This window comes from Rattus norvegicus, chromosome 1 (genome assembly GCF_036323735.1).
Source record: "Rattus norvegicus strain BN/NHsdMcwi chromosome 1, GRCr8, whole genome shotgun sequence".
Classification (NCBI taxonomy): Eukaryota; Metazoa; Chordata; class Mammalia; order Rodentia; family Muridae; genus Rattus; species Rattus norvegicus.
The window spans coordinates 246,069,159-246,092,241 of NC_086019.1; the positions used below are offsets into that span (position 1 = coordinate 246,069,159).

General features: G+C 38.4%; 1 protein-coding gene across 5 annotated transcripts in view; it reads left to right on the forward strand.

Moving 5' to 3' along the window:
- The window catches only part of Tbc1d12 (TBC1 domain family, member 12), an 82,257-nt gene that overhangs the window by 53,174 nt on the left and 6,000 nt on the right, over window positions 1–23,083 (forward strand). For 3 of the 5 annotated variants that reach the window (NM_001377114.1, XM_039090978.2, XM_063273921.1), the window contains exons 4-11: window positions 2,110–2,192; window positions 4,795–4,912; window positions 6,771–6,877; window positions 14,300–14,380; window positions 19,424–19,512; window positions 21,834–21,905; window positions 22,599–22,727; window positions 22,973–23,082. In NM_001377114.1, the coding sequence (NP_001364043.1) occupies window positions 2,110–2,192; window positions 4,795–4,912; window positions 6,771–6,877; window positions 14,300–14,380; window positions 19,424–19,512; window positions 21,834–21,905; window positions 22,599–22,727; window positions 22,973–23,082 (789 nt within the window). Of the gene's footprint in view, window positions 1–2,109; window positions 2,193–4,794; window positions 4,913–6,770; window positions 6,878–14,299; window positions 14,381–19,423; window positions 19,513–21,833; window positions 21,906–22,598; window positions 22,728–22,972; window position 23,083 lie in introns of those variants that run through there. The other 2 variants (XM_006231335.5, XR_005492272.2) reach the window with 2 other exon arrangements.

Here is a 23,083-nt window from a genome sequence, read left to right on the forward strand (position 1 = left end):
ATATTATATATATAATATATATATATAAACTGTCAAACTTCTAGGGAGAATGTTATTCTAAAATTCTAATAAGAGGAAACCAGTTTAATAGTTTGTTACAAAGGTATACCTGTACTTATCATGGACCTAAAATTTCTATTTCTCAGTATTTACTCAAGAGAAGTGAAATAGATGCCAAAAGAATTGAATTAGTTCTTTATGTTAACTTCATTCATAAAAATTGCATACTGGAAATAACACAAATGCCTATATGTATAGATAGAGTACTTTTCAGAAGTTAAAAAGGAAACTTTATATATATCACAGACAATGTAAAACTAGATTCAACAAAAGAAGAATTAGATACAAAGTCAAGTTTGGCGATACAGGCCTCCAACCCTGGTGTTCAGAAGGTTGAGGCAAGAGGAGAATTTGGGGCAGATCCTGTGCAAAAAGGAACTTGGCATGCGAAAATACAACAGTTAGTTGAGTTGGAGGCTAGCCTGGTCTACAGAGTGAATTCCGGGACAGCATAGAGAAGCCTGTCATGAAAAAATAAGGCAAACAAAAACAAATAAAAAAGAAATTGTAACGACAACAGACTAGTATGTAGTAATTGAAATCAAAGATGGGATTTTATAAAATAAGATGTAGATTCAATATTGGGTATATAAAAGTTCTGGAGAAATTTTGTGTGTCTCTTGCTTGGTATGTTGGTTGAATGGATTATATATTTTTCAAAAATCATCAAACCATTCTGTTCTTTTTAAGACTTAAAGATTCATTTATGTGTGTGAATGCTTGCCTGCAAGTTTACACATTCACTAAGTGTGTGCAGATGCCCATGAAGGCCAGAAGCAGGCATCGGAACCCCAGGAACTGTAATTACAGATGAGCCACTGTAGGGGTGCTGGACACTGATTCCCAGTCCTCTGTAAGAGCAGCCACTGTTCCAAACTGCTGAGCCTACGGTCCAGTCCTTTGTTTATTTGTTTGTTTGCTTATGTTTTGTGTTGTTTCCAAGGCAGGGTCTCACTGTGTAGGTCTGGGTGTCCTGTGTAGACTAGGCTAGTCTCATATCCACAGAGATCTATCTGCCTGCCTCTACCTCCCTAGTGCCGAGATTTAGGGCGTGCACCACTGTGTCTGGCTCCCATGCTGTTATTTTAAAATCAATTTTAAACTTTTCTTTTAGACCTAGGGACTCTTGCTATAATCTAGGCTGGTCAGAAACTCACTGTGTAGTCCAGACTAGCCTCAAATTCAAAACAATCCTCCTGCTTCAGCTTCCCAAGTGCTAGGAATATAAGCATGAGTCATACACTTTGCTTCTTGTCAAACTATTTTAAAAATGTGTATAGTTTTTTAGTTGTATGTCAAAAGAGTTTAGGCTCAGTGGATAAAACCATTAAGGTGAGAACCAGAATTCTGTCTCTGGGACCATGTAGTAGAAGTCAAGAAGCAGCTCCTACAAGTTGCCTGTTGACCTCCATGTGCAGGCCTCTCCTCGGACCCCCTCACTTACACACACACACATACACACACACACACACACACACACACACACACACACACACACTCAGTACAAACATTTTACAAATGAATGAATGAATGAATGAATGAAATGAATGAATGAATGAATGAATGAATATGGGGCTGAGAGATCAGTGAGCAAGTACTATTCTTTCAGAGGACCTAGGTTCATTCCTGGCACCTACAGGCAGCTTATCCCCATCCTTACCTACAGCCTTAGGGGATCCAGCACCTTCTGGCTCTGCAAGCACCTGCACACGCTGGGCATAAATACATAAACTCAGGCATCCATGCATACGCTTAAGTGTATAAACATAAACTATATGTGTATATACATACAATAGATATAAGGAATCCAAAGTCTGAGTTTGTTTTGAAATGCAGAGTTGTTTTTAAGCTTTCATTTACCTTTTCTTTGTTGCTGAACGGGAGAGACAAGGCTGACCTCACCCTGAGGATTAAAGGTCTGAGCCACTGTGTCTGCTCATTCACATTTTCTCTGAAAGTAACTTTAGTTTTGTAACATTGCTTTGTAACTGGTTCCAAGCAGGTAGCAACGTTAAGAGTTGTTTAATTTGTTAATACTTCCTCTGACAGGAATCTTCCTGCGAAGTCTGTGGAAGAAGCTTTACGTCACCGGCAGGAGTATGATGAGATGGTGGCTGAAGCTAAAAAACGAGGTATATTTGAACTACAAAAACTTCATTTTATTAAGATAGTTCTTGTTTTTCTTTAGCATTTTTTATAATTTAGGTTTATTTGGGGACTTGTTGTTTGCTTGGCTTAGGTTTTTGTTTTTAATTTTTTGGGACAGAGTCTCACTCTGAAGCTGGTCTGGCCTCGAGCTCACCATTCACTTCCAGACCCAGCCTGTAAGTCCTGGGCTTGTGGGCGTGAGCCGCGCACCCGGACCTGCTTTTTCCTTTCTTTCCTTTTCTCTTCTTTTTTCTCTTCTTTTCTCTTCTCTTCTTTTTTATTAAAGAGGATTATGAAGATGTTGCTCAAGAGCCTTATCCCTGTTACTTGAGCTTTAGTGTTTAGGCTTTAGGTCTTTTACACTTCATAATTTTCATGTAATGGCAGTCACTCTTCTGACGTTACTTACAGTTTTCTAATTTACTGTGAAAATACAGTTTGAAGCTAACTTTTGCTTTGGTAACTAGTAAAGTCTCTCTCAGGTTTGTAAATAAGTACTCTCATTAGCATATCATATTCTTACTCATTCTCTGTCCTCCTGTCCTCCCTGCTAAACATAGGTTTACTTTAACAGTGTATAGAGTATGTGTTGACCATCATGAGGTTAGGATAAATACTCATTTTTATAAATGTGTATTTCTAATATATTTTTGAAATATTTGTTTTGTATATGTTTTAAAACAGTTTATTACTGATTTTTCCTTGAGGTAAGTGAGTGGGGTGTGTCATAGTAGCACATGGTTGTTCTGCTTTCGGCTGCTGTTTTCCAAGTCATGTTGTGTCTTTAATGTTATAGTTAACATAAGGTATTTAAACCCAGTTGCAGCCTTCTAAAATTCCTAATTATTTGAACACTGGCTGAGTTTATTTTAATGTATAGAATTAAAAATACTTCTTGAGTTCAAAGCCAACATGGTCTACAGTGTGAGTTCTAGGATAGCCAGGGCTAAAAAACAAACCCAACATATTTTTAATATAGCCATCAAGCTTTTATTTATTATTTTGTTATTTGGCTAATATTTATTGAGAAGTAGATGGCACATGGTATAATATAAATAATAAGAAATAATAAGAAATAATAAGAAATTGGGAATCTCAGTGTTTTAGGCTTAATCCAATGTTATGTGATTTCTGGTTATGATACTCTGAATAGGCCTACTGTGCTTCCTCATGTACAACACTGGAAGCCGATGACACATTAGGTTTCTATCTCTTGTTTGACACTTCTGTCTTAAGGACGTCTTATATACAATCAATGCAGAAGACATAACTGTGCAGCCAGTGCTTGCCTTCGTTTGCCCCTGAGTCAGTTTCAGAGGCTCACACGAAGCACAGTTTGGCTACCTAATCTACAAGTCCTTGCTGGTTCTAGAAATGTTTTTTTTTTTTTAACTTTTTGTTTTGTTTGTTTGATTGGCTTGGTTTGATTTGGTTTGGTGTTTTTGAAACAGGGTTTCTCTGTATAGCCCTACCTGTCCTGGAACTCACTCCGTATACCAGACTGGCCTCGAACTCACAAAGATCAACCTGCTTCTGCCTCCTGAATGCTGAGATTAAAGATGTGTGTCACCGTCACCTGGTTTTATAACTTTTGATAAATAGCCTACTTTTGTGTTTGTGGCAGCTTTTGTTCCAAAATTGTGACCTCTAAATTCAGAGGTATGTCATTTTTGTTTGTTGAGAAAATTTTATTTTGTCCTAATTAGTAAAATAAAACACCATGCTAAAAGGTGTTTATATAGTGATAGTGTCATTGGCAAAATAATTTTAAATATCATATTGTTTATGTTAAGATTAGTAATCTATTGTATAAAAAGTGGCTCTTAATTAGTTGCTTGCAGTTTTAATGTAATTATTTCATGAACAGATTTCATTTTGTGGATAAAGTAAACAGAACTGTGTGATGTAACCAGCCAGGCAGGCACAGTGGCACACACCTGCACTCCCAGCCCTGGGGATAGGGTAGGAGAGTGAGTATATGTGAGGACAGCCTGGTATACATAATGACTTCCAGGCTACCCCAGAAGAGGCCTGGCCTTAACATAGATCCTGGGGAGAGTGCCTCCCTTGTATAGGCAAAGTCCTGGCTTAGGCCCTAGTGCTACATAAACCAGGGGTGGTGCCACACACCTTATCCCAGCATTTGGGAGATGAAAGCAGTGCTAACAGGAGTTCAGGGTTATTCTAGCTCCATACCTGGGCTACTTGAGGCCCTGTCTAAAAAATAAAGGATATAAAAGAGAAAAGAAGGAGAAGAAAGATGTCGAACAGCAAGTTAGCATAGGCAGTCTTGCAGAACCTTGTCTTGATTAAAACAAAGCAAAAAACAAAAACCAGAAAGAAGCAACAGAGCAATTTACTAGCCATTTTTTAAAATTGATTTTTGTCCTTTATCTCATTGCTCTTATAAGATAAGAGATACTTTAATATGATGCTAGCTAGGCTTTGTTTTCTACTTTTTCTTCCTCTTTCTCATTACTATCAAAGGATCCTTCTTGAATCCTTTCTTATAGACTTAAGGTACAAAAGGAAGGGATTTTGGTCCAGTTCCTTTGTATTGAAATAATTCTTACTTGTTCAAAACAGAAATTAAAGAAGCACATAAAAGAAAAAGAATAATGAAAGAGCGGTTTAAGCAGGAGGAAAGCATTGCCAGTGCAATGGTGATTTGGATCAATGAGATACTGCCCAATTGGGAAGTGATGTAAGTAAGCAGATTTTTCCAGAAGCCTAGTATGTCTCCAAGTGTTTCATCCTTCCCAAGTCTGTATTGTCACCTCTCAGCATGCATCTTGTGCTGCAGCTAAGCTATGCTATTAACCATTGCCCCAAACTCATGTTCCTCTATACACGTTCATGAGCTCCTATCTCTAACGCATACTTTTCTTACTGGCCATCTTCTGTGCTGTCAATATCTTACTTGCTCTATGAAACCCATGAATAACTCAGGAAACCTTTACTCTCCTAAATTAACACTAGTTGTAAAAAATTCATTATTGGAAGAACTCATTACATAGAGAAATATAAGGTACATTTATCAGATGTGAAAAGTGTTTCTAAAGTTGAATATGGTTGCATGACTCTAATCCAGAAATCTAGAAGCTGAGACAGGAGGAATTCATTACCAGCCTGGATAGCATAATGAGTTCCAACTCAGCCAGAATGAGAGAGAGAGAGAGAGAGAGAGAGAGAGAGAGAGAGAGAGAGACAGAGAGACAGAGAGACAGACAGAGACAGAGACAGAGACAGAGACAGAGACAGACAGACAGGATCTACAAATAAATAGGTGCACAGGAAGAAGAGAGAATGTAACTAAGAAAGCATGGGAAATATGGTCTTTCCCCTGTAAAGGTCCTATGGTGCCTTGAGGCTACTATTCTTCTTGCCCTCCCCTCCCCCCTTTTTGTCTCTTCTTTTTTGACAATATTTCTACATATGTTTTATCTTCCCTCTGGGCAAAGGGTTGAAGGATACCTTCTTCAATGTATGTAGGGCATACATTGACAATTTGTTAAATATTAGAAATGTGACACACACAGTGGTCCCTCTTATCCAGTCTTACTGTGTGAGGTTTCAGTTGCTTGTACCCAAAAAATGGAAAATTAGCTAATTAAGTATGAGTAAAAACTTCTAGAAATTAAAAGTTTTTAATTGTGTGTCCTTCTGAGAAGCCCAGTGAAGTCTGTGCTGCTCCTTTGTCCTGGCCATAAAGTATCCTTTGTCCCACCTTGTCATGTGGGGCACAAGACCTGCCCTTACTCACTCAGTGGCACATCAGTTACCAGAGATGTAACAGCAGGGATACTGGCGGTCAGCTATGTCAAAGAGAAGCTGTAAAGTACTTCTTTTAAGCAGAAAAACCAGAAGTACCCTCTTTTGAGTGAGTGGGTGAATGAATGAGAGAAGTGGGATATTTATATAACACAGTATATCCTTTTAATTCGATTTTTATTGTTAGCTATTGTTCATCTCTTATGTCCAAATTACAAATTTATTTTTACTTAGTATATTTGTATATGGAAATCGATAGTTTGGTACTATTTGTGCCTTTACTTACATTTGTCTTACTCAAGGTTATCCAGCTCAAGTTTGGAGAAGCTAAGAGATTTGCTCAAGGTTATACAATGAGTGGTTGAACTAGATTTGAATCTAGGTCTGATTCTAAAGCCTATGCTCTTTCAGTGAACTACTGTTCTTAAAGCCTAGGGCCTTACCCAGGCCTTACTCATAATAGGTTCTTTGTGATTTTAGTTTTGGTACTGACTTGGCAGAACATTTATGTCTTTTATTTTTAATAATTGTCCATATGGTTCTGATTTTCTGATGATACCTTTAGTATAAGTAACATCTGTCAGAGGCTGTTCCCTTTAATTTCCCTTAGCCCATCTTTGAGGGCTTTCATGGCCTACAGGCATGAACTCAAAGGAAAGAATGCATTTCATACTTAACACTTGGGATTCTTAAAAATCATATGATCACTTGGCCATAGGTAAGCCATCACGCAACTAGTATTTTTGGTACAAAAAGTAACTTTTTCCTTTTTTCTCCTCCTTTAATTCTAGGCGTAGTACAAGAAGAGTTCGAGAATTGTGGTGGCAGGGATTGCCCCCTAGTGTTCGTGGGAAAGTTTGGAGTCTAGCTGTAGGAAATGAACTAAATATCACTCCTGGTTTGTATTCTATATTCAGTTATTCCCACACATACAAATTATCATCTCCAGAGTTTTATTATCATATTAGTAAAGTTGCCATTTAAAAAACACTGCCATATCTTTCACTTTCAGAGCATGCCTCATGCCTTCCCAAACTTTGCAATAGTAAATAAGTTTTTAATATAATATATATATATATATATATATATATATATATATATATGAACGATTCGTGGGCTTTTTTCTTTAGTTTACAGCTGTCAACAGTGTTCAGACACTAGAACTGTAGAAAATTTAAAGCTAGTGAGTTTGTGCAGGGAACAGTAAGTACAGAGGAGACATTGTTGCCTCAAGACACAGCTTCTCTGTTTAAACAATAAACAATGCACAGAGAGAACTTGGTTGTTTTTTCTGCTAAATGTTTACCCAAACCAATTCTTTCAGAGTTTGGGGTTTTTTCCTTATTTTTTTAGCTAACAAAGTAAGTGGGTTTCACTGAGCACTTTTGTTGTGTGTGTTGTTTAGATTTTACCTTTAAAGTTTAGCCAGACACAGGGCTCAGTCCGTAGTCATAGCGCTCGGAAGGCTCTGGCAGCTCCACGGCAGGTTGCAGTCCAGCTGGGCTGCACCGTGAATTGTAGGCCAGCCTAGGCTACAGTGGCTAGAGAGTCTGTGTCAGAAAACCCAACAGTGATCCTGGTGATAATAGTAATAAAGTGTGGGAAAGACTTTAAAGGGATTATCTTAAGTCTCAGACTTTGTCATGTAGTAAAATGCTAGAGTAATTCTGATGAGTTACAGGAAAAGTTTAAATAGGATAATATAAATGAAATGATTTCTTTTAAAATGTGGATGTGACACATGCCTGTAGTCTCATGGCTGTGATCTCAGCACACAAGGCTTAGAGACAGGAACATTAGGGATTCAGTGTCATTCTGGGCTACACGGTTGAAGCTACATAAAATTGTCTCAGAACTGTTTTTTATCAAAATATTTACCAATCAGCCTGAGTGATAGTGGTGATATTAGACAGACAGTTGACACCAGAGGAAACTTTGAGCTCTAATAGTAGAAGGAATGTATTGTCTGGCTAGGGCTGTAACACTATAATGTATTTACCTAACGTACATGTGGCTCTGGGCTTGGTCCTCAGCATTGCATAAACCAGGAGGTGGAGACAGCAGACCCACAAGTCCAAGGTCATCCTCAGCCACTCAGTGAGTTAAAGACCAGTTTGGACTACATAAAGCAATTTTCTCAAGAAGATAACAAAGAAAGAAAAAAAGAAAAGAAAAGAAAAATAAGAAAAACAGGAGTAAAGAATATATTGTTACTGTATTTTTTTTAATATTTATTTATTTTATATATTTGAGTACATGGTAGCTATCTTCAGACACACAGAGAGGGCACCAGATCCCATTACAGATAGATGATTATGAACCACCATGTGGTTACTGGGAATTGAACTCAGGACCTCTTGAAAAGAGTACTCAGTGCTTTTAACTACTCTCTCCAGCCCGGTTACTATTATATTTTAAGTACACATTTGATATTTACTGAAAAATACAAGGAATAATATAAACTTTAAATGCTTGCCATGTGAACTGTTCTTGATCTTTCTGTCAGTACAGTTTGTCTGTAGTATTTAATGATTTTCTCTGTCCTGACCAAATCAACATACATGTTGGAGCAGTATCAAAGCACATGTTTTTAATTCTCAGAGTCTGAGACATTAAAGTGAAATGAAATAGTTACAGTGTAGGACTGAAAATGATTTAGAAATATTTTTAAAATATCTGAAAACTAAAACCTTCTAGGACCAATGAAGTAGCTTTTCAAGTCAGAGCACTTGCACTGAAAGCCAGATGGCTGTGGTTGACTGCAGAGCCCACAGCGGTGGGAAGGAGCACGCTGGCCACTCGTGCCCAGGCTTCAGGCTGTCCCATAGTGATAAATACATTTTAACTAAAAAAAGAAATCACCATTAATCTGTTATTGTTTCAGTTCTATGTATTTACCGGAAGGAACCTAGCAGAAGGATCTACATAGGATTGGGTTCAAAAATATTTTTACAAAGATCTTTTTGCTATAATCAATTTTATTTAATATAAAATTGGATAAAAATATAAAGACCCACATGTCTATTTTTAATCACTAAAGTGATACCAACTGTAGATATTACAGTTATTTGTGATCTTTAAAGGTTGATTTTTCACCAAAGGCAGAGGCTTGAGGATCTCTGAGTTTAAAGTGAGCTTGGTCTACACAGTAAGTTCCATGCTAGGAAGGAGCTACATAGTGAGATGCTGTCATGAAATTTTTTTTAAATTTTAAAAGTACCAAATGCTGGGCTGTGGTGGTGCACACCTTTAATCCCAGCACTCGAGAGGCAGAGGCAGGCAGATCTCTGTAAGTTCCAGGTCAGCCTGGTCTACAGAGTGAGTTCCAGTCAAGGCTGCAGAGAAATCCTGTCTTGAAAACCAAACCAAACCAAATAAAATAAAATGTACCATGTAACGAACATTTTAACAGTATCGTTGAAGTTATTAAGCTGTTTTCATGTAGATTTTAAAGAGTATGGTTAAGAGAAAGGTGCTAGGGAAGAAAGTAACACCTAAGCCAGAACACAGGTGTGACCTTCTAATGGGGTCAGACGAGCATGTCCCTTTTACATTAAAGACAGAAGTTGGGTCTGGAGAGATAGACGGATTAGCAATAAAGAACCCTTCTTCTTTCAGAGGTCCTGGGTTGTACCAGCACCCGAATGGCAGCTGACAAGAGTTAACTCCAGTTCCAGAGCATCTGATGTGCTCTTCTGTCCTCCACAAGCACTGCACATACAAGGTGTACATACACATGTGCAGGCAGAACGCTCAGTACCATACACATTAAACACAAGCAGCTTTTTAAAATATTTTTTTTAAAGATTTATTTATTTATTATATATAAGTACACTGTAGCTGTCTTCAGATACACCAGAAGAGGGCATCGGATCTCTTTACAGATGGTTGTGAGCCACCATGTGGTTGCTGGGAATTGAACTCATGACCTCTGGAAGAGCAGTCGGGTGCTCTTAACCGCTGAGCCATCTCTCCAGCCCAAACACAAGCAGCTTTAAGAGGGCTGGAGAGAATTAGACAAGATGGATGAAGCAAAGAAGTGCAGACCGACAGGAGCCGGATGTAGATCGCTCCTGAGAGACACAGCCAGAATACAGCAAACACAGAGGCGAATGCCAGCAGCAAACCACTGAACTGAGAATAGGACCCCCGTTGAAGGAATCAGAGAAAGAACTGGAAGAGCTTGAAGGGGCTCGAGACCCCAAAAGTACAACAATGTCAAGCAACCAGAGCTTCCAGGGACTAAGCCACTACCTAAATACTATGCATGGACTGACCCTGGACTCTGACCTCGTAGGTAGCAATGAATATCCTAGTAAGAGCACCAGTGGAAGGGGAAGCCCTGGGTCCTGCCAAGACTGAACCCCCAGTGAACTAGACTGTTGGGGGGAGGGCGGCAATGGGGGGAGGGTTGGGAGGGGAACACCCATAAGGAAGGGGAGGGGGAGGGGGAGGGGGATTTTTGCCCGGAAACCGGGAAAGGGAATAACACTCGAAATGTATATAAGAAATACTCAAGTTAATAAAAAAAAAAAAAAAAAAAAAAAAAAAAGAGGGCTGGAGAGATGGCTTAGCTAGTAAAAGGTGCTTTTTATAAAGCGCGATAATTTCCATGCCTAGGTCCCACACAGAGAGACCCAGGGCCCACAAATTTTCCTCTGACCTTCACACACACCCCTGTTCCATCCAAATAATGGAGTAATTTTTAAAAACTTCAAGAAGTAGAGTTTAATGACCTTGGCATACTGACATAGACCTATAATTCAAGCTATGGGGGTCGAGGCAGAAGGATTGCAAATTGAAGACCTGTAGAGGTTAGAGTAAGTTTGAGGCCAGCCTGGGAAACTTAGATTCAGTTCCAAGGTAAATACAATAGAAGCCGGGCATGGGGTACATGCTTTTAATCCTAGCATTCAGGAGGCAGAGGCAGGCAGATCTTTATGTGTCCAGGTCAGCCTGATCTACAAAGTGAGAACCTGTCTCAAAACCACAGTAACGTCGAAAAGGCAAAACAACAACAACAAACACAAAAAACTCCAGGCAGACTAGGCTCTGTGAAAGAGGGCTTACCTACCAAGACCTACCAAGACAATAGGTTTATTTCCTACTGTACTGAAAGAAAGAAAAAGAAAAGGCTGGTGGTATATTATATAGTTTAGTGATAGGACACTTGCTTGGCATATGAAAAGTCCTGAGTTTAAGCCACAGTACCACTCCCAAAAAGAGTTTAAAGTATAATTTTAAGTTTTAATATTTACTTTAGAATATATTAGACTTTATATGATTGAATACCTTTAAATACATAAGTTTCTAATGATTTCAGTGGGACAAGTTAAAAGAAAATGGTTTTCTTTTTCTAGATTTAAAAAGCACTGACTGGTGGTTATTTGAAATTTTGTTTTATTTTTAAACTTTCTTGTTGCTGATAATGTTGGCTTTAGATTGGGGTGGTAGCTTGCTTGGTAACTTAAAATGTTGACTTGATAGTGGTAAGGTTTTATGACAGTGAAACAAACATCTCAGTGCTGACGTGTTGAGATTCGCAGTATGACCAAGTCATTCACTTCAGTGTAATTTTAGGTTTTCTTTAGTAAGCACTTATGTATTGAAAAATGAAATAGGAAACTAATTCTCTTCCTTGTGGAAAGATTCCTTCAGTAAGCTTATTTTTTATAACTTAGTTCACATCCTAGTAATTGACTCCTTACTTGAATTTATTTTAATCATAAAATTTATAACAATAAAAAATGCTAGCTAAGAGTACAGGCTGTAAAGTCAGTCAGATAGGCTCACATCTGGTTCTACCATGCATTAGATTATGACCTTGGGCAAACTGTTTACTGTCTAAAAGTGTAGCTTTTTTTTTTATTTGTAAAATGGAGATAAGATCATTAGCTATAACGAGAAATTGTTTTGGTTATTCATAATATGAGTATTTCTTGTGTAAACACTCTTTGTTGAATGCCTGTTTATCATCATTTTCCCAAATCTGAGAGCAAAACCCTAAAACCTGAATATTCTCCATTCAAGTATAAGGCACTGTCCTTGACCTGTCTTTAAGCCGGATTCTACCTCTCCCTCTTCAGATTCTATGTGAAATTAACTGAGACAAAGGCCTTTTCACTGAGAATATTAATTATAAGTCTTCTTATAATTTCTCAAAAGGAAAGCTACTCTTTTGATTATTTAAAACACATTACCACATTTTCCTTATTAGATCAGCTTTGTGGTTCCTAATGTAATGGGATTTGTCAGCCAGAGTCTTCTCTTCTTTCAAGGCACTTTAAAACTTGGTTAAAGAGGGAGACTGACATGGAAACAGTGACATTTAAACAGTATATGCAGCTGATAGCTGACAACCGCAAGCAATTATACATTATACAATTATACATTAAACTGTACTTACCTCTTCTCCCAAGTCACTCAGGGATTTGTGCATTAGTAATTTCAACTTTTTCTTTTAAATTTTATTTTCAAGCCATTTGTAGTAATGATGAGTAAGTAATAGAAATAGAATTATAATGTTTGAAATATGTATAGCCAAAGTCTTGACTATGTAAGAATATTTGTTAGAGTATAGTTGTCATATATTGGAATATTGTGTTGAATGGCTCCAGCCACATACTTAGCAGAGGATGGCCTTGTCAGACATCAGTGGAAGGAGAGACCCTTGGTCCCGTGAAGGCTCGATGCCCCAGTGTAGGGGAATGCCAGGGTGGGGAGTCGGGAGTGGATGGGCGGGGGAGCACCCTCATAAAAGTAGGGAGAGGGAGGATGGAGTAGGAGGGTTCTGAAGGGGAAACTGGAAAAGGGGATAACATTTGAAATGTAAATAAAGAAAATATCCAATAAAAGGATGAAACAAGCAAAAAAGTTGGGAATTTGATTCAGTGGTAGAGTTCTGGCCTTAGGTTCAGTTCCTAGCACTGGGAAAAAAAATAAACAAGACTCGTATCTACTAATGTGTAATCTCTAATGGAGCGAAGTGAAGTAAGTCGATATGTGTAGTATTATCATCACTTTGGCTTTCTTTTAAGATCTATTGTTTTTAATTATGTGTATATGCCTGTGTGGGGGTCCGTGTATGTGAGTGCAGGTGCCCATGGAGGCCAGAGGCCTAGGATCCCCTGGAGCTGTAGTTGCAGGTGATTGTGAGTTGCCTGATGTGGGTACTGAGACATGAACTTGGGACCTCTGCAAGAGTGGTCAGCGCTCTTGTTTCTCCAGGCCCTGAGTTTTAAAAACCGAGGATACGTAAATCAGATGTTCATATCTTTATGTTTGGAAGAGTTCATAAGAGCCCTGCTAACCATGTAGTTACGTCTTAGAGATGTTAACTTACTTTTTAATGCTCTAAGTTTGTCTTTTCAGAAACCATGTATGTATTTTACATATAAAAATAGAGTTTTTAGTGCATGCCTTTAATCCCTGCACGTGGGAGGCAGAAGCAGGCAGACCGCTGTGAGTCTGAGGCCTGCGAATCTACAAAGCAGGTCCTAGGACAGCAGGGTTACCTAGTGAGAACCTGACTCAAAAGAAAAAAAGCAGAGATGACAGGCGTGGTGGAGCCTCTGACCCAGCTTTTGAGGCAGAGGCAGGTGGATCTCTGAGTTTGAGGTCTACAGAGTGAGTTCCAGGACAGACACAGGTACTCAGAGAAACCCTGTCTTAGAAAACAAAACAAAACAAAACAAAAGAAGAAAAAGAAAGAAAGTGAAAAGATACCAGAACCTATAGAAAATGACTTGTTTAATCAGTGGCAACCCATGGATTGGTATTTTCTCCAATTTAAAGATGAAAGACCAAGTTCCAGAGTAGCTGAGTGAGTTCCTTGAAGTCCCGGCGGCAGGAACTGGCAGAGCTGTAATGCACTGTGGGTCTGACCCTAGCTTTTGGCTGCTCCTGACCAGTGTGGCTGTTGCGCAGAAGCCCTCATCTTTCTGTGCTCTGGACCAGTTCCCAGAATGATCTGGAATGACTCTCTCCTGTGTCTTTTGCTGTCTTTCTAGTCATGTAATGAAGAGTTCCAATAAAACTAGTTTGCTTCAGCTTGCCACAGTTTTGTTCCAGACAGGGCTGATCCATAGAAGTAAAGAGTGATAGTTAACAGCCGGGCTGTAGTGGCTCTCGCCTTAAACCTAGGGCTAGGAGGCAGAGGCAGGCAGGCCTGGAGTGAGTTCCAGGACAGCCAGGGCTGCAAAGAGAGAAACTCTGTTACATGTGTGTGTTGGGGGAAGGGCTCCCCAAAACAAACAAAAAAGTGAAAATTAAAATGCGAAATTATCTGTTTGGTATTAATCATGAATTTTTTTTTCTCCAGAACTTTATGAAATCTTTCTTTCAAGAGCAAAAGAACGGTGGAAAAGCTTCAGTGAATCAAGTTCTGATAGTGACATGGAAGGTATGGGGGTTTCCAAATGAGAATTTCAAAATCCAGTTACTGAGTATACTGGTAGGATTTTTCTACCATGTACCAGAAGCTGTGACAGTTGCTGTAAGTACAGTACCGTTTTTGAGTCCATGATAGTATTCTGAGTTGTGGAATGGGGAGCAGACTTACAGTAGTTAGAAGCAAGAGGCTGGGCTCCAAGTCTGGTCTGTTTACCACAAATCCCGGGATTCAGATCACAGCAGTGAAGGTAATGGGCTGAAGCCAGTGTTAATGAATCAGACCGTCAGACCGAGGTGTTAATAAAGACTGATGGTCTTCACGCCTTCTGAACTCGCCTTCGCCATCCACTGACTTCAGCACCCAGTAAAGTGCACACGGTTGGCGCTTCCTGTACTTCTCTCTGCTCTTGGTTCATTTCTCTTACCATAACTCCCCTCACCTCTGCCCAGCCAGTTAGTTTTCTTAATCATCATGAAGAATTTTTTTCTTGTATTAGATTATTAAATTTAAGCAAATTTATTTAATTATCTTTTGGACTTTGATAACGGGGAATTGTTTTCCTTTTTTAAAAAAATATTTATTTATTTTACATAACTACACTGTAGCTGTCTTCAGACCCACCAGAGGAGGGCATCAGATCCCATTACAGATGGTTGTGAGCCACCATGTGGTTGCTGGGATTTGAACTCAGGACCTCTGGAAGAGCAGTCGGTGCTCTTAACCACTGAGCCGTCTCTCCAGCCCAGGAATTGTTTTCCTAATCTATCATTTTTTGTTTTGTTTGCTTATTTTCCTAAGTAGGTTTCATTCAATTCAGGCTGTCCTTGAATTCACTGTGAAGCTGAGGATGACAGTGAACTTCTGATGATGTCTTGCCTCTATCTGCAAGTTCTGGGACTACAGGTGTGAGCTACTATTTTCCCTTTATGTGGTGCTTGGAATCGAGCCCAGGTTTGAGCAAGCACTCCACCAACTAAGCCATATTTCCAGCCTCTTTTTCTGTTTTTGTATTTATTACTGTATAGGAAGCAAGATCACCAGCTAGAGAGATGGCTCAGTGGTTAAAAACACTGGCTGCTCTTCCAGAGGTCCTGAGTTCAATTCCCAACAACCACATGGTGGCTCACAACCATCTGTAATGGGATCCAATGCCCTCTTCTGGTGTGTCTGAAGACAGCTACAGTGTACTCACAAAAAATAAGTAAAAATTTTTAAAAAAACAAAAAGAAAGCAAAAATCACTAGGCATGGTGGCACATACCTTTAATCCCAGAAGTTGGGAAGCAAAGTCACTAGGATCTTTTTGAGTTCAAGGTCAGCCTGGTCATCTTTAAGTGAGTTTCAGGGCAATTAGGTTGTTACTCTCTCTTGAAAAACTCAAAAATGATGATGATGATGATGATGATGATGATGATAGAAAATTCTTCTCTTGTCTATAAATAAAACTCTAAAATGTATCTTTGAATAAATAAATAGAACTTATATTGGTTGTCTATGAGTAATCACTTTTTTCCATTTTATGAAAGTGAACATTAGGAAAGGGAAATCTTATTAAGTGGACAAGAAGAGAACTTAGTTTTGAGGACCGTGAAAGAATCATTTTGAAATCGCTTGGCTGTCTTAGCTATAATTGAAAATGCAAAGGAAGTGAAAATACATGGAATTCAGATCAGTGAGATCTCAGCTCTTGCATGCATGCATGCATGCATGCATTCATTCATTCATTCATTCATTCATTCATTCATTCATTCTGAGATGCAGTCATGTGCGTCGCTCAGACTAGCATTGAACTGTGGACTTGCTGGCTCCACCTCTGCTCCAGAGGGCAGGGGCTGAGGTCATGTCTCCATGCCTGGCTCAGTTTTCTATTGAAATAGGTTTTATGAAGTACCAAAATTATACAAATTAAGACTATAAATGTAACCCAGTGCTAAAACAATGGCTCAGAGCTGCAAACAAAACAGAAAAAAATGTAAATGAACTAAAATGGCAAGTGTCTGGTGAAGGTTGTGTAACTCACACCTGTAATCCCTGTACTTTGGAGGGTGGAGGCAGGAGAATTGGGGTTCAGAGTCATTTTTAACTGTGTAGCAAGTGTGAGGCCAGCCTGAACAACATGAGCGCCTATCTAAAACAAACAAACAAAACTTTTTGTTATGGGTAAATAATGAAAAATTGTACTTTAGTATGAATTAATTGAGTGTGAAAATTATGCCAGGGATGGTATAGGATGACTTAGTGGGTAAATTTGAGGGTCCTCTGTGGTATAGCAGGAGAGAACCAACTCCCTCAGGTTGTCCTTTGTGCACACTTACACTAAATAAATAAGTATAATACAAATTTTAAAACTGTTCTTAACTAATAAACACCTGTCTTACCCCCTCTCGTTATCACCTACACATCCTGTTGACAAAGAATGAGTTCAATCCATAGTGTAGTGTTTAGATTATTGTTTGCTCTTTTCCTGACAGTAGTTATCAGTTGTCACATAACTTTTTGGTTGTGATCTTTTCTTAAAATATTTATTATTGGGGCTGGAGGAATGGCTTAACAGTTAAGAGCACTGAGTTCAATTCCCAGAAACTATATAGTGGCTCACAACCATCTGTAATGGAATCTGATGCCCTCTTCTGGTGTGTCTGAAGACAGCGACAGTGTACTCACATACATAAAATAGTTTTCAAAACTTATTATTTACACTATTTTATTTTATTCTATTTTATTTTGTGTGTATGAGTGTCTGCATGGAAGTCTGCCTGGTACACTAGGAGGCCAGATAGGGGTGTTAGACCCCTTGGAATTGGAGTCACATGTAGTTGTGAGCCATGATGTGGGTTCTGGGAGTCAGACTTGAGTCCTGTGTTAGAGCAATACGTGCTCTTAACCACGAGCCGTTTCTCCAGCCCTGTTATCTTTGCAATACTGTGTCAGCCTCTCTTGCCCCCTTCTTATGCCCTATTTAAATTACAGTATGCCATGTATTTAGTAGTGATCCACACACCTTATATGTTTCTTAAAAAGAAGCTTTTCTCTGTTTCAATTTGGATGATTTGTATTTATAATCAAATTAATCTTTCTCTGTTCTATTGTTAAATCTGTCCAAATGAGTTTTGAATTTTAGTTGATATATAATTCAAAACTGACCACTTGTTCTTTTGAAATTTATTTTTTTCATACCTTTTCTCCCATTTTTATCATACTTTATTTAACTTACGTATAATAGACAGAAATGTCTGTTGATCCAATACTGTGTTATCTGTAGGGTTTTTTATTGTAAGTCATACTTTCCTATTTCTTTGTGTGTTTTAAATTAAAAAAAATATCTGGGCACTTTAAATGAAATGATTATATAAAAATATGAATGCTTTTCTCTTGAGCATTTGGTTAGGAGTTAATTACCTCAGTTCAGACAGTAATTCAGCTAGGTTAGAGCAAAGCTATTGCTTTTCATCAAATTCCTGATGAGAACTGTCCAGCTGGGCATGTGGTGCACAGCTTTAATCCCAGCACTCCACAGGCAGATGGATCTCTGAATTCGAGGATAGCATGGTCTACATAGTGAGTTCCAGAACATGCATAGTGAGACCCTGTCTCAAAATGTGTGTGTGTGTGTGTGTACATACATATGTGTGTATGTAATTATGTAATTTATTTTTATATTATATATTAGTAGTTTGTGTGAATTGTGACTGTTATGTATGCATATGTGTATGTGCACATATGAGGGAATGATGTATGTGGTGTGTGTATACTTGTATATATATATATATATGAAGTGTGTGTACATGTATGTATGCAAATGCATGTGCTTGTGTGCCTTTGTGCTCATGCAGAGGCAGAGAAGAGCAGCATCTTGTCTATCACATTCCACCTCATTCCTTTGAGGCAACGTCTGCCTCCCCCTCAGTTTGGGGTTCTCATGTGTTTTCCTGCTGTGCTGAACAACAGCCAGCCCAGCCCTTCTTTCTCAGCCTCTCAGTGTTAAGGCTGGAGACCTTCATGGCCATGCAGAGCTTGTTATGTGGATGCTGGGATCTGAACTTGTACATATATATAGTCTTAACTATAGAACCGTCAGCCCTGATGTTTCTAACTAGGATCTTTCCCTAGTTACTACCATAGGAGTATTGGTTTGTCTTTATATTCAATAAGGACTAGAACAGAATTCTTTCACCATAAATTTTTCTGATGAATGCACTTATGTTTCCTTAGTAAAAGAGACTAAATTCAAAGCTTCGTATGGGAGCATATTCCTATGATTTCAGTAATCAGTAGGGGTGGGGAGAGCCAAATCAAAATGAGTTCAGTGCTAGCCTTGGTTACAGAGTAAATTCAAGGCCAACCTACATTACATGAGAAATTGTTGCCTTGTGCATTCACACACACACACACACACACACACACACACACACACAAACACAGAGAGAGAGAGAGAGACAGACAGACAGAGAGAGAGAGACAGACAGACAGAGAGAGAGACAGATTCAGAGAGAGAGACAGACAGACAGAGAGAGAGACAGAGAGACAAGTTCAGAGAGAGAGAGAGAGAGAGAGAGAGAGAGAGAGAGAGAGAGAGAAGGAGGAGAGTGGGAGGAGGGAGAGAGAGAATGAGAATACACATGTTTGCTTATCTATAATCCCAGAACTCATAAGGTCGAGACAAGAGGGCTGATATGATTGTGCAGTTAGTTAGCCTGGGTTACAGAGCGAGACTCTGCCTCACAAAAGAAAGAGGACTAAAGATGTAGCTCAGTAGAGTGCCTGCCTAGCATGCACAAGGTCCTGAGGTCAATTCGCAGCACTACATAACTTAGGTATGCTGGCACAGGCTATAATGCTATCTCAGGAGGGTAGAGGCAAGAGGATCGGGAGTCCAAAGTTACTTAGGGAATTGAAGTTTGAGGCTGACCTAGGCTACGTGAAGAAGCTAAGTTCTAATTCTAGGAAGGCTGTTGAGTGTTCCTTGAACATTCTAGATTATTCTGCTTTTCCGCTTACTTTAACATATAGGCAGTGTGCTCAGCCTGTTTTAATTTTATGTTTGGTAATGCAGGTCTATCTGTTGCTGACCGAGAGGCTAGTCTGGAATTAATTAAGTTGGACATATCTCGTACATTTCCATCTCTCTACATCTTTCAGAAGGTGAGGTTTTCTAATCAGTTTTTAACTACTGTTTATTCTTTCAATACTCAGTGGTACAAATTCTATGACTCTATAGGCACTATTTTATTTTATTTTATTTTATTTTATTTTATATTTAACTTTTGGGACAGAGTCTCACTATTTAACCCTGGCTGGCTTGGGATCCCCTAATAGAATAGGCTGCTGTAGAAATCACTCGAGAGCCATTTACCTCTACCTTCTAAGTGCTGGAATTAATAAATAAGTGAGTTATCATACCTAGCCAGGCATTACTATTTTTATAATATTTATTTATCTTTATTTTATGTGCATGGTGTTTTGTCTGTATGTATGTCTATGTGAGTGTGTTGGATCCCCTGGAATAGGTGTTGTAGACACTTGTGAGCTAGTACCAGGTGGGTGCTAGGAATTGAACCTGGGTCCTCTGGAAGAGCAGCCTGTGCTCTTAATCACTGAGCCGTCTCTCCAGCCCCCAGGCATTATTTTTTTAAAGAAAAAATACTTTAAAAATTTGAGAAAAGGCTAGGCATTGTGGTGCATGGCTTTAATCCCAGCACTCTGAAGGCAGAGGTAAGTGGATCTCTGAGCTAGAGGCCAGCCTCATCCACATAGAGTTTCAGAGCTCACAGCTATATAGTGACACTCTGCCATAAAAAACAAACGAAACTTCTTTTTAAAAGCAGGACTGGAGAAATGGCTCCATGGTTAAGAGCATGACAACCTTCCCTGACTCCAGAGCCAGGGGATTTGACTGCCTCTTTTGACCTCCTTGGGCACCAGACACATGCATGCAGATAAAACACTCATATACTTAAAATAAATAAAAATTTAAAAATTAAAAATAATTTGGGCCTTTATATAAAAATGCAAAACTAAAAATTAAGGAATTTGTTTTCTGTGGAACATAGCAGATATGTCATAGCATATACTTGTTAAGTAGTAGGCACTTATATATATATATATATATATTTTTTTTTTTTTTTTTGGAGCTGGGGACCGAACCCAGGGCCTTGCGCTTGCTAGGCAAGCGCTCTACCACTGAGCCAAATCCCCAACCCGGCACTTACATTTTTATAGCGAATTATATTATATATTTGAATTATTAATGAACTTGTCTTACAAAATGTTAAAATATAAATACATTAGATCCAAATTGTTTAGAATTACCATTGAATGAGGAAGAAATACATTACTTTCATATTTTTTACAGGCATAGCTGGCTATCTTTAATTTTTAATATTAAGGTGCTTATAAATAGTTTATCTGTAATAAAGGCTATGTGATTAATAGAAATTTTTGCTCTTGAGACCAGTGAGATAGCTCAGCAGGTAAAGGCGCTTGCTGCCAAAGTCCGACAACTTGAGGCTGATCCTGCGGAACCCAAGCAGTGGAAGGAGAGAGCCAGTTCCTGACGGTTGCCCTCTGACCTTCACATGCACTCCGTGGCCTGCATGTGCCTATACACATGCACAATAAGTAAATAAATGAAAAACAAAACACTGGAGCTGGAGGGACGGCTCAGCTCTTAAGAGCAATTGGTTGTTCTTCTAGAGTACCAGGGTTCAGTTTCTGACTCCCTTGTGGCAGATCACAGCCGTCTACTAATTGTAGTTCCAGGGGATCTGTCACCACCCTCTTTTGGCTTCCATCAATATCACGCACATGCACGGTACACAAATACACACTCAGGCAGAACACTTATGAACATTCAGACAGAACACCCATACGCATACATTTTACAGATTACTATTGCTATTAAAGTTAACTAACATAACTTAGTATATAGCTAGCTGGCTTTTTTATTAGGCAGGGTCTTAGTGTAGAGCCTCAGCTGTCTGGGAGATCACTGTAGGTTATGCTGATCTCAGACTCGTTTATGCTTCTGCTTTACTGAGATTAAAGCCATGTGCAGCACATCTGGCCTACTTCATTTTATTTACTTTACTTTTCTGAAATTATATGAAGTGAAATGTACTTAGTATAATGACTTGTGCAAGACCCCAGTTTCAATCCTCATGTGTATATAGATAAAATAGCAAAAGAATTAAATAGAAAATTGTTTGCGTTTATCATATCTATTGCAAATTTTATAAGTTTTATTCAAGTGAGTAAATATATTTGACTTATTATTCAAGATTAAACTTTTATTACTTCTGTAAACATCTTGATAGAATACATTTAGACTATTTTTATAATGATTAAATGTGCTAAAACTGGTCATTTATGGAATGCTACATAGTTTTATAGTTTTTCATATTATATGAGCATTAACCTAAAGATACTTACTTCTAGTTTCAAATTTTATTCTTTTTTTCCCTAAGGGTGGCCCATACCACGATGTTTTGCATAGTATCCTAGGGGCATATACATGTTACAGACCTGACGTTGGTTACGTGAGTATTCATTTCAGTCTGCTCTCTACATACAAACATCTTGTCTATACTCCCAGGACAGCTCTTTACAGACACAGATGAAGTATCTGTGGCTCCTTTGAGCTTATTGGTTTACCTGAAGAGGAGGCTTTCCATCTCTTGCCAACTGCTTAGAAGGAAGCCAGCTATCATCCTATGGCGTATGTTGTATTCTACATGGGTTCTTTTGTTCCCATTTCTTTGTTCAAGCTTCTTTGCAGGATTTCCCTTTCATTTCTTTCTTGTGATTCCTCACAAATTCAGGCTCTTTTAAGCCCAACAACTTCTCCATTTGAATTTTAGTATTTTATCTTACAGCTCTCCTTTATTCTTTGTTCTTCATATGCTAGAATGTGAAAACAACCACTTAATTCTCATTAACATGTAATTTCGAAAGATTCAGATTAAGAAGGCATGAAAGGTAGTTGGTACACTGAGATAGGCTCTTAGACCAAATAAAAGCTGATTTAATTTTTTCTGATTAATTAAACTCTATCACATGAACAAATATAAAATTAGGGAAATTCACAGCCATTGAAATTTCATAGTAGTTGCTTTTACTGGGAAGAAGAACAAAACTGGTAAATTCTTCTTAATATCAGTTTGTAAATTTTGAGGAGTATAAATAAACCGTAGAATGATTTAAAACCATTTTTATTCTTTCTTCCTTTGAAGGTCCAAGGGATGTCCTTCATCGCAGCCGTACTCATCCTCAATCTGGAGGAAGCAGACGCCTTCATTGCGTTTGCAAATCTCCTGAACAGGCCGTGCCAGCTCGCCTTCTTCCGTGTGGATCACAGCATGGTATGAACGTTTGGGGTAGACTGTGCTTTCCTCACATGTTTCTGTGTTCTGAACGTCTGCTTACAATAAAAACCATGAAGAAACTGAGGTAGTCTAATCAAATAGACAAACTTTTCATTAAATAACAGTTTTGGAAAATTTGAAGCAACTCAAAATAGTTGCTAATAAAATTTTCTATTAATATTAACAATTTCTCTTTCTGTAGTAGATTATTTTATAATTTTATTTATTTTTTCTGTATATAGATGTTGAAGTATTTTGCAACATTTGAAGTATTCTTTGAGGAAAACCTATCCAAACTATTTCTTCATTTCAAGTCATACAATCTTACACCAGATATATATTTGATAGATTGG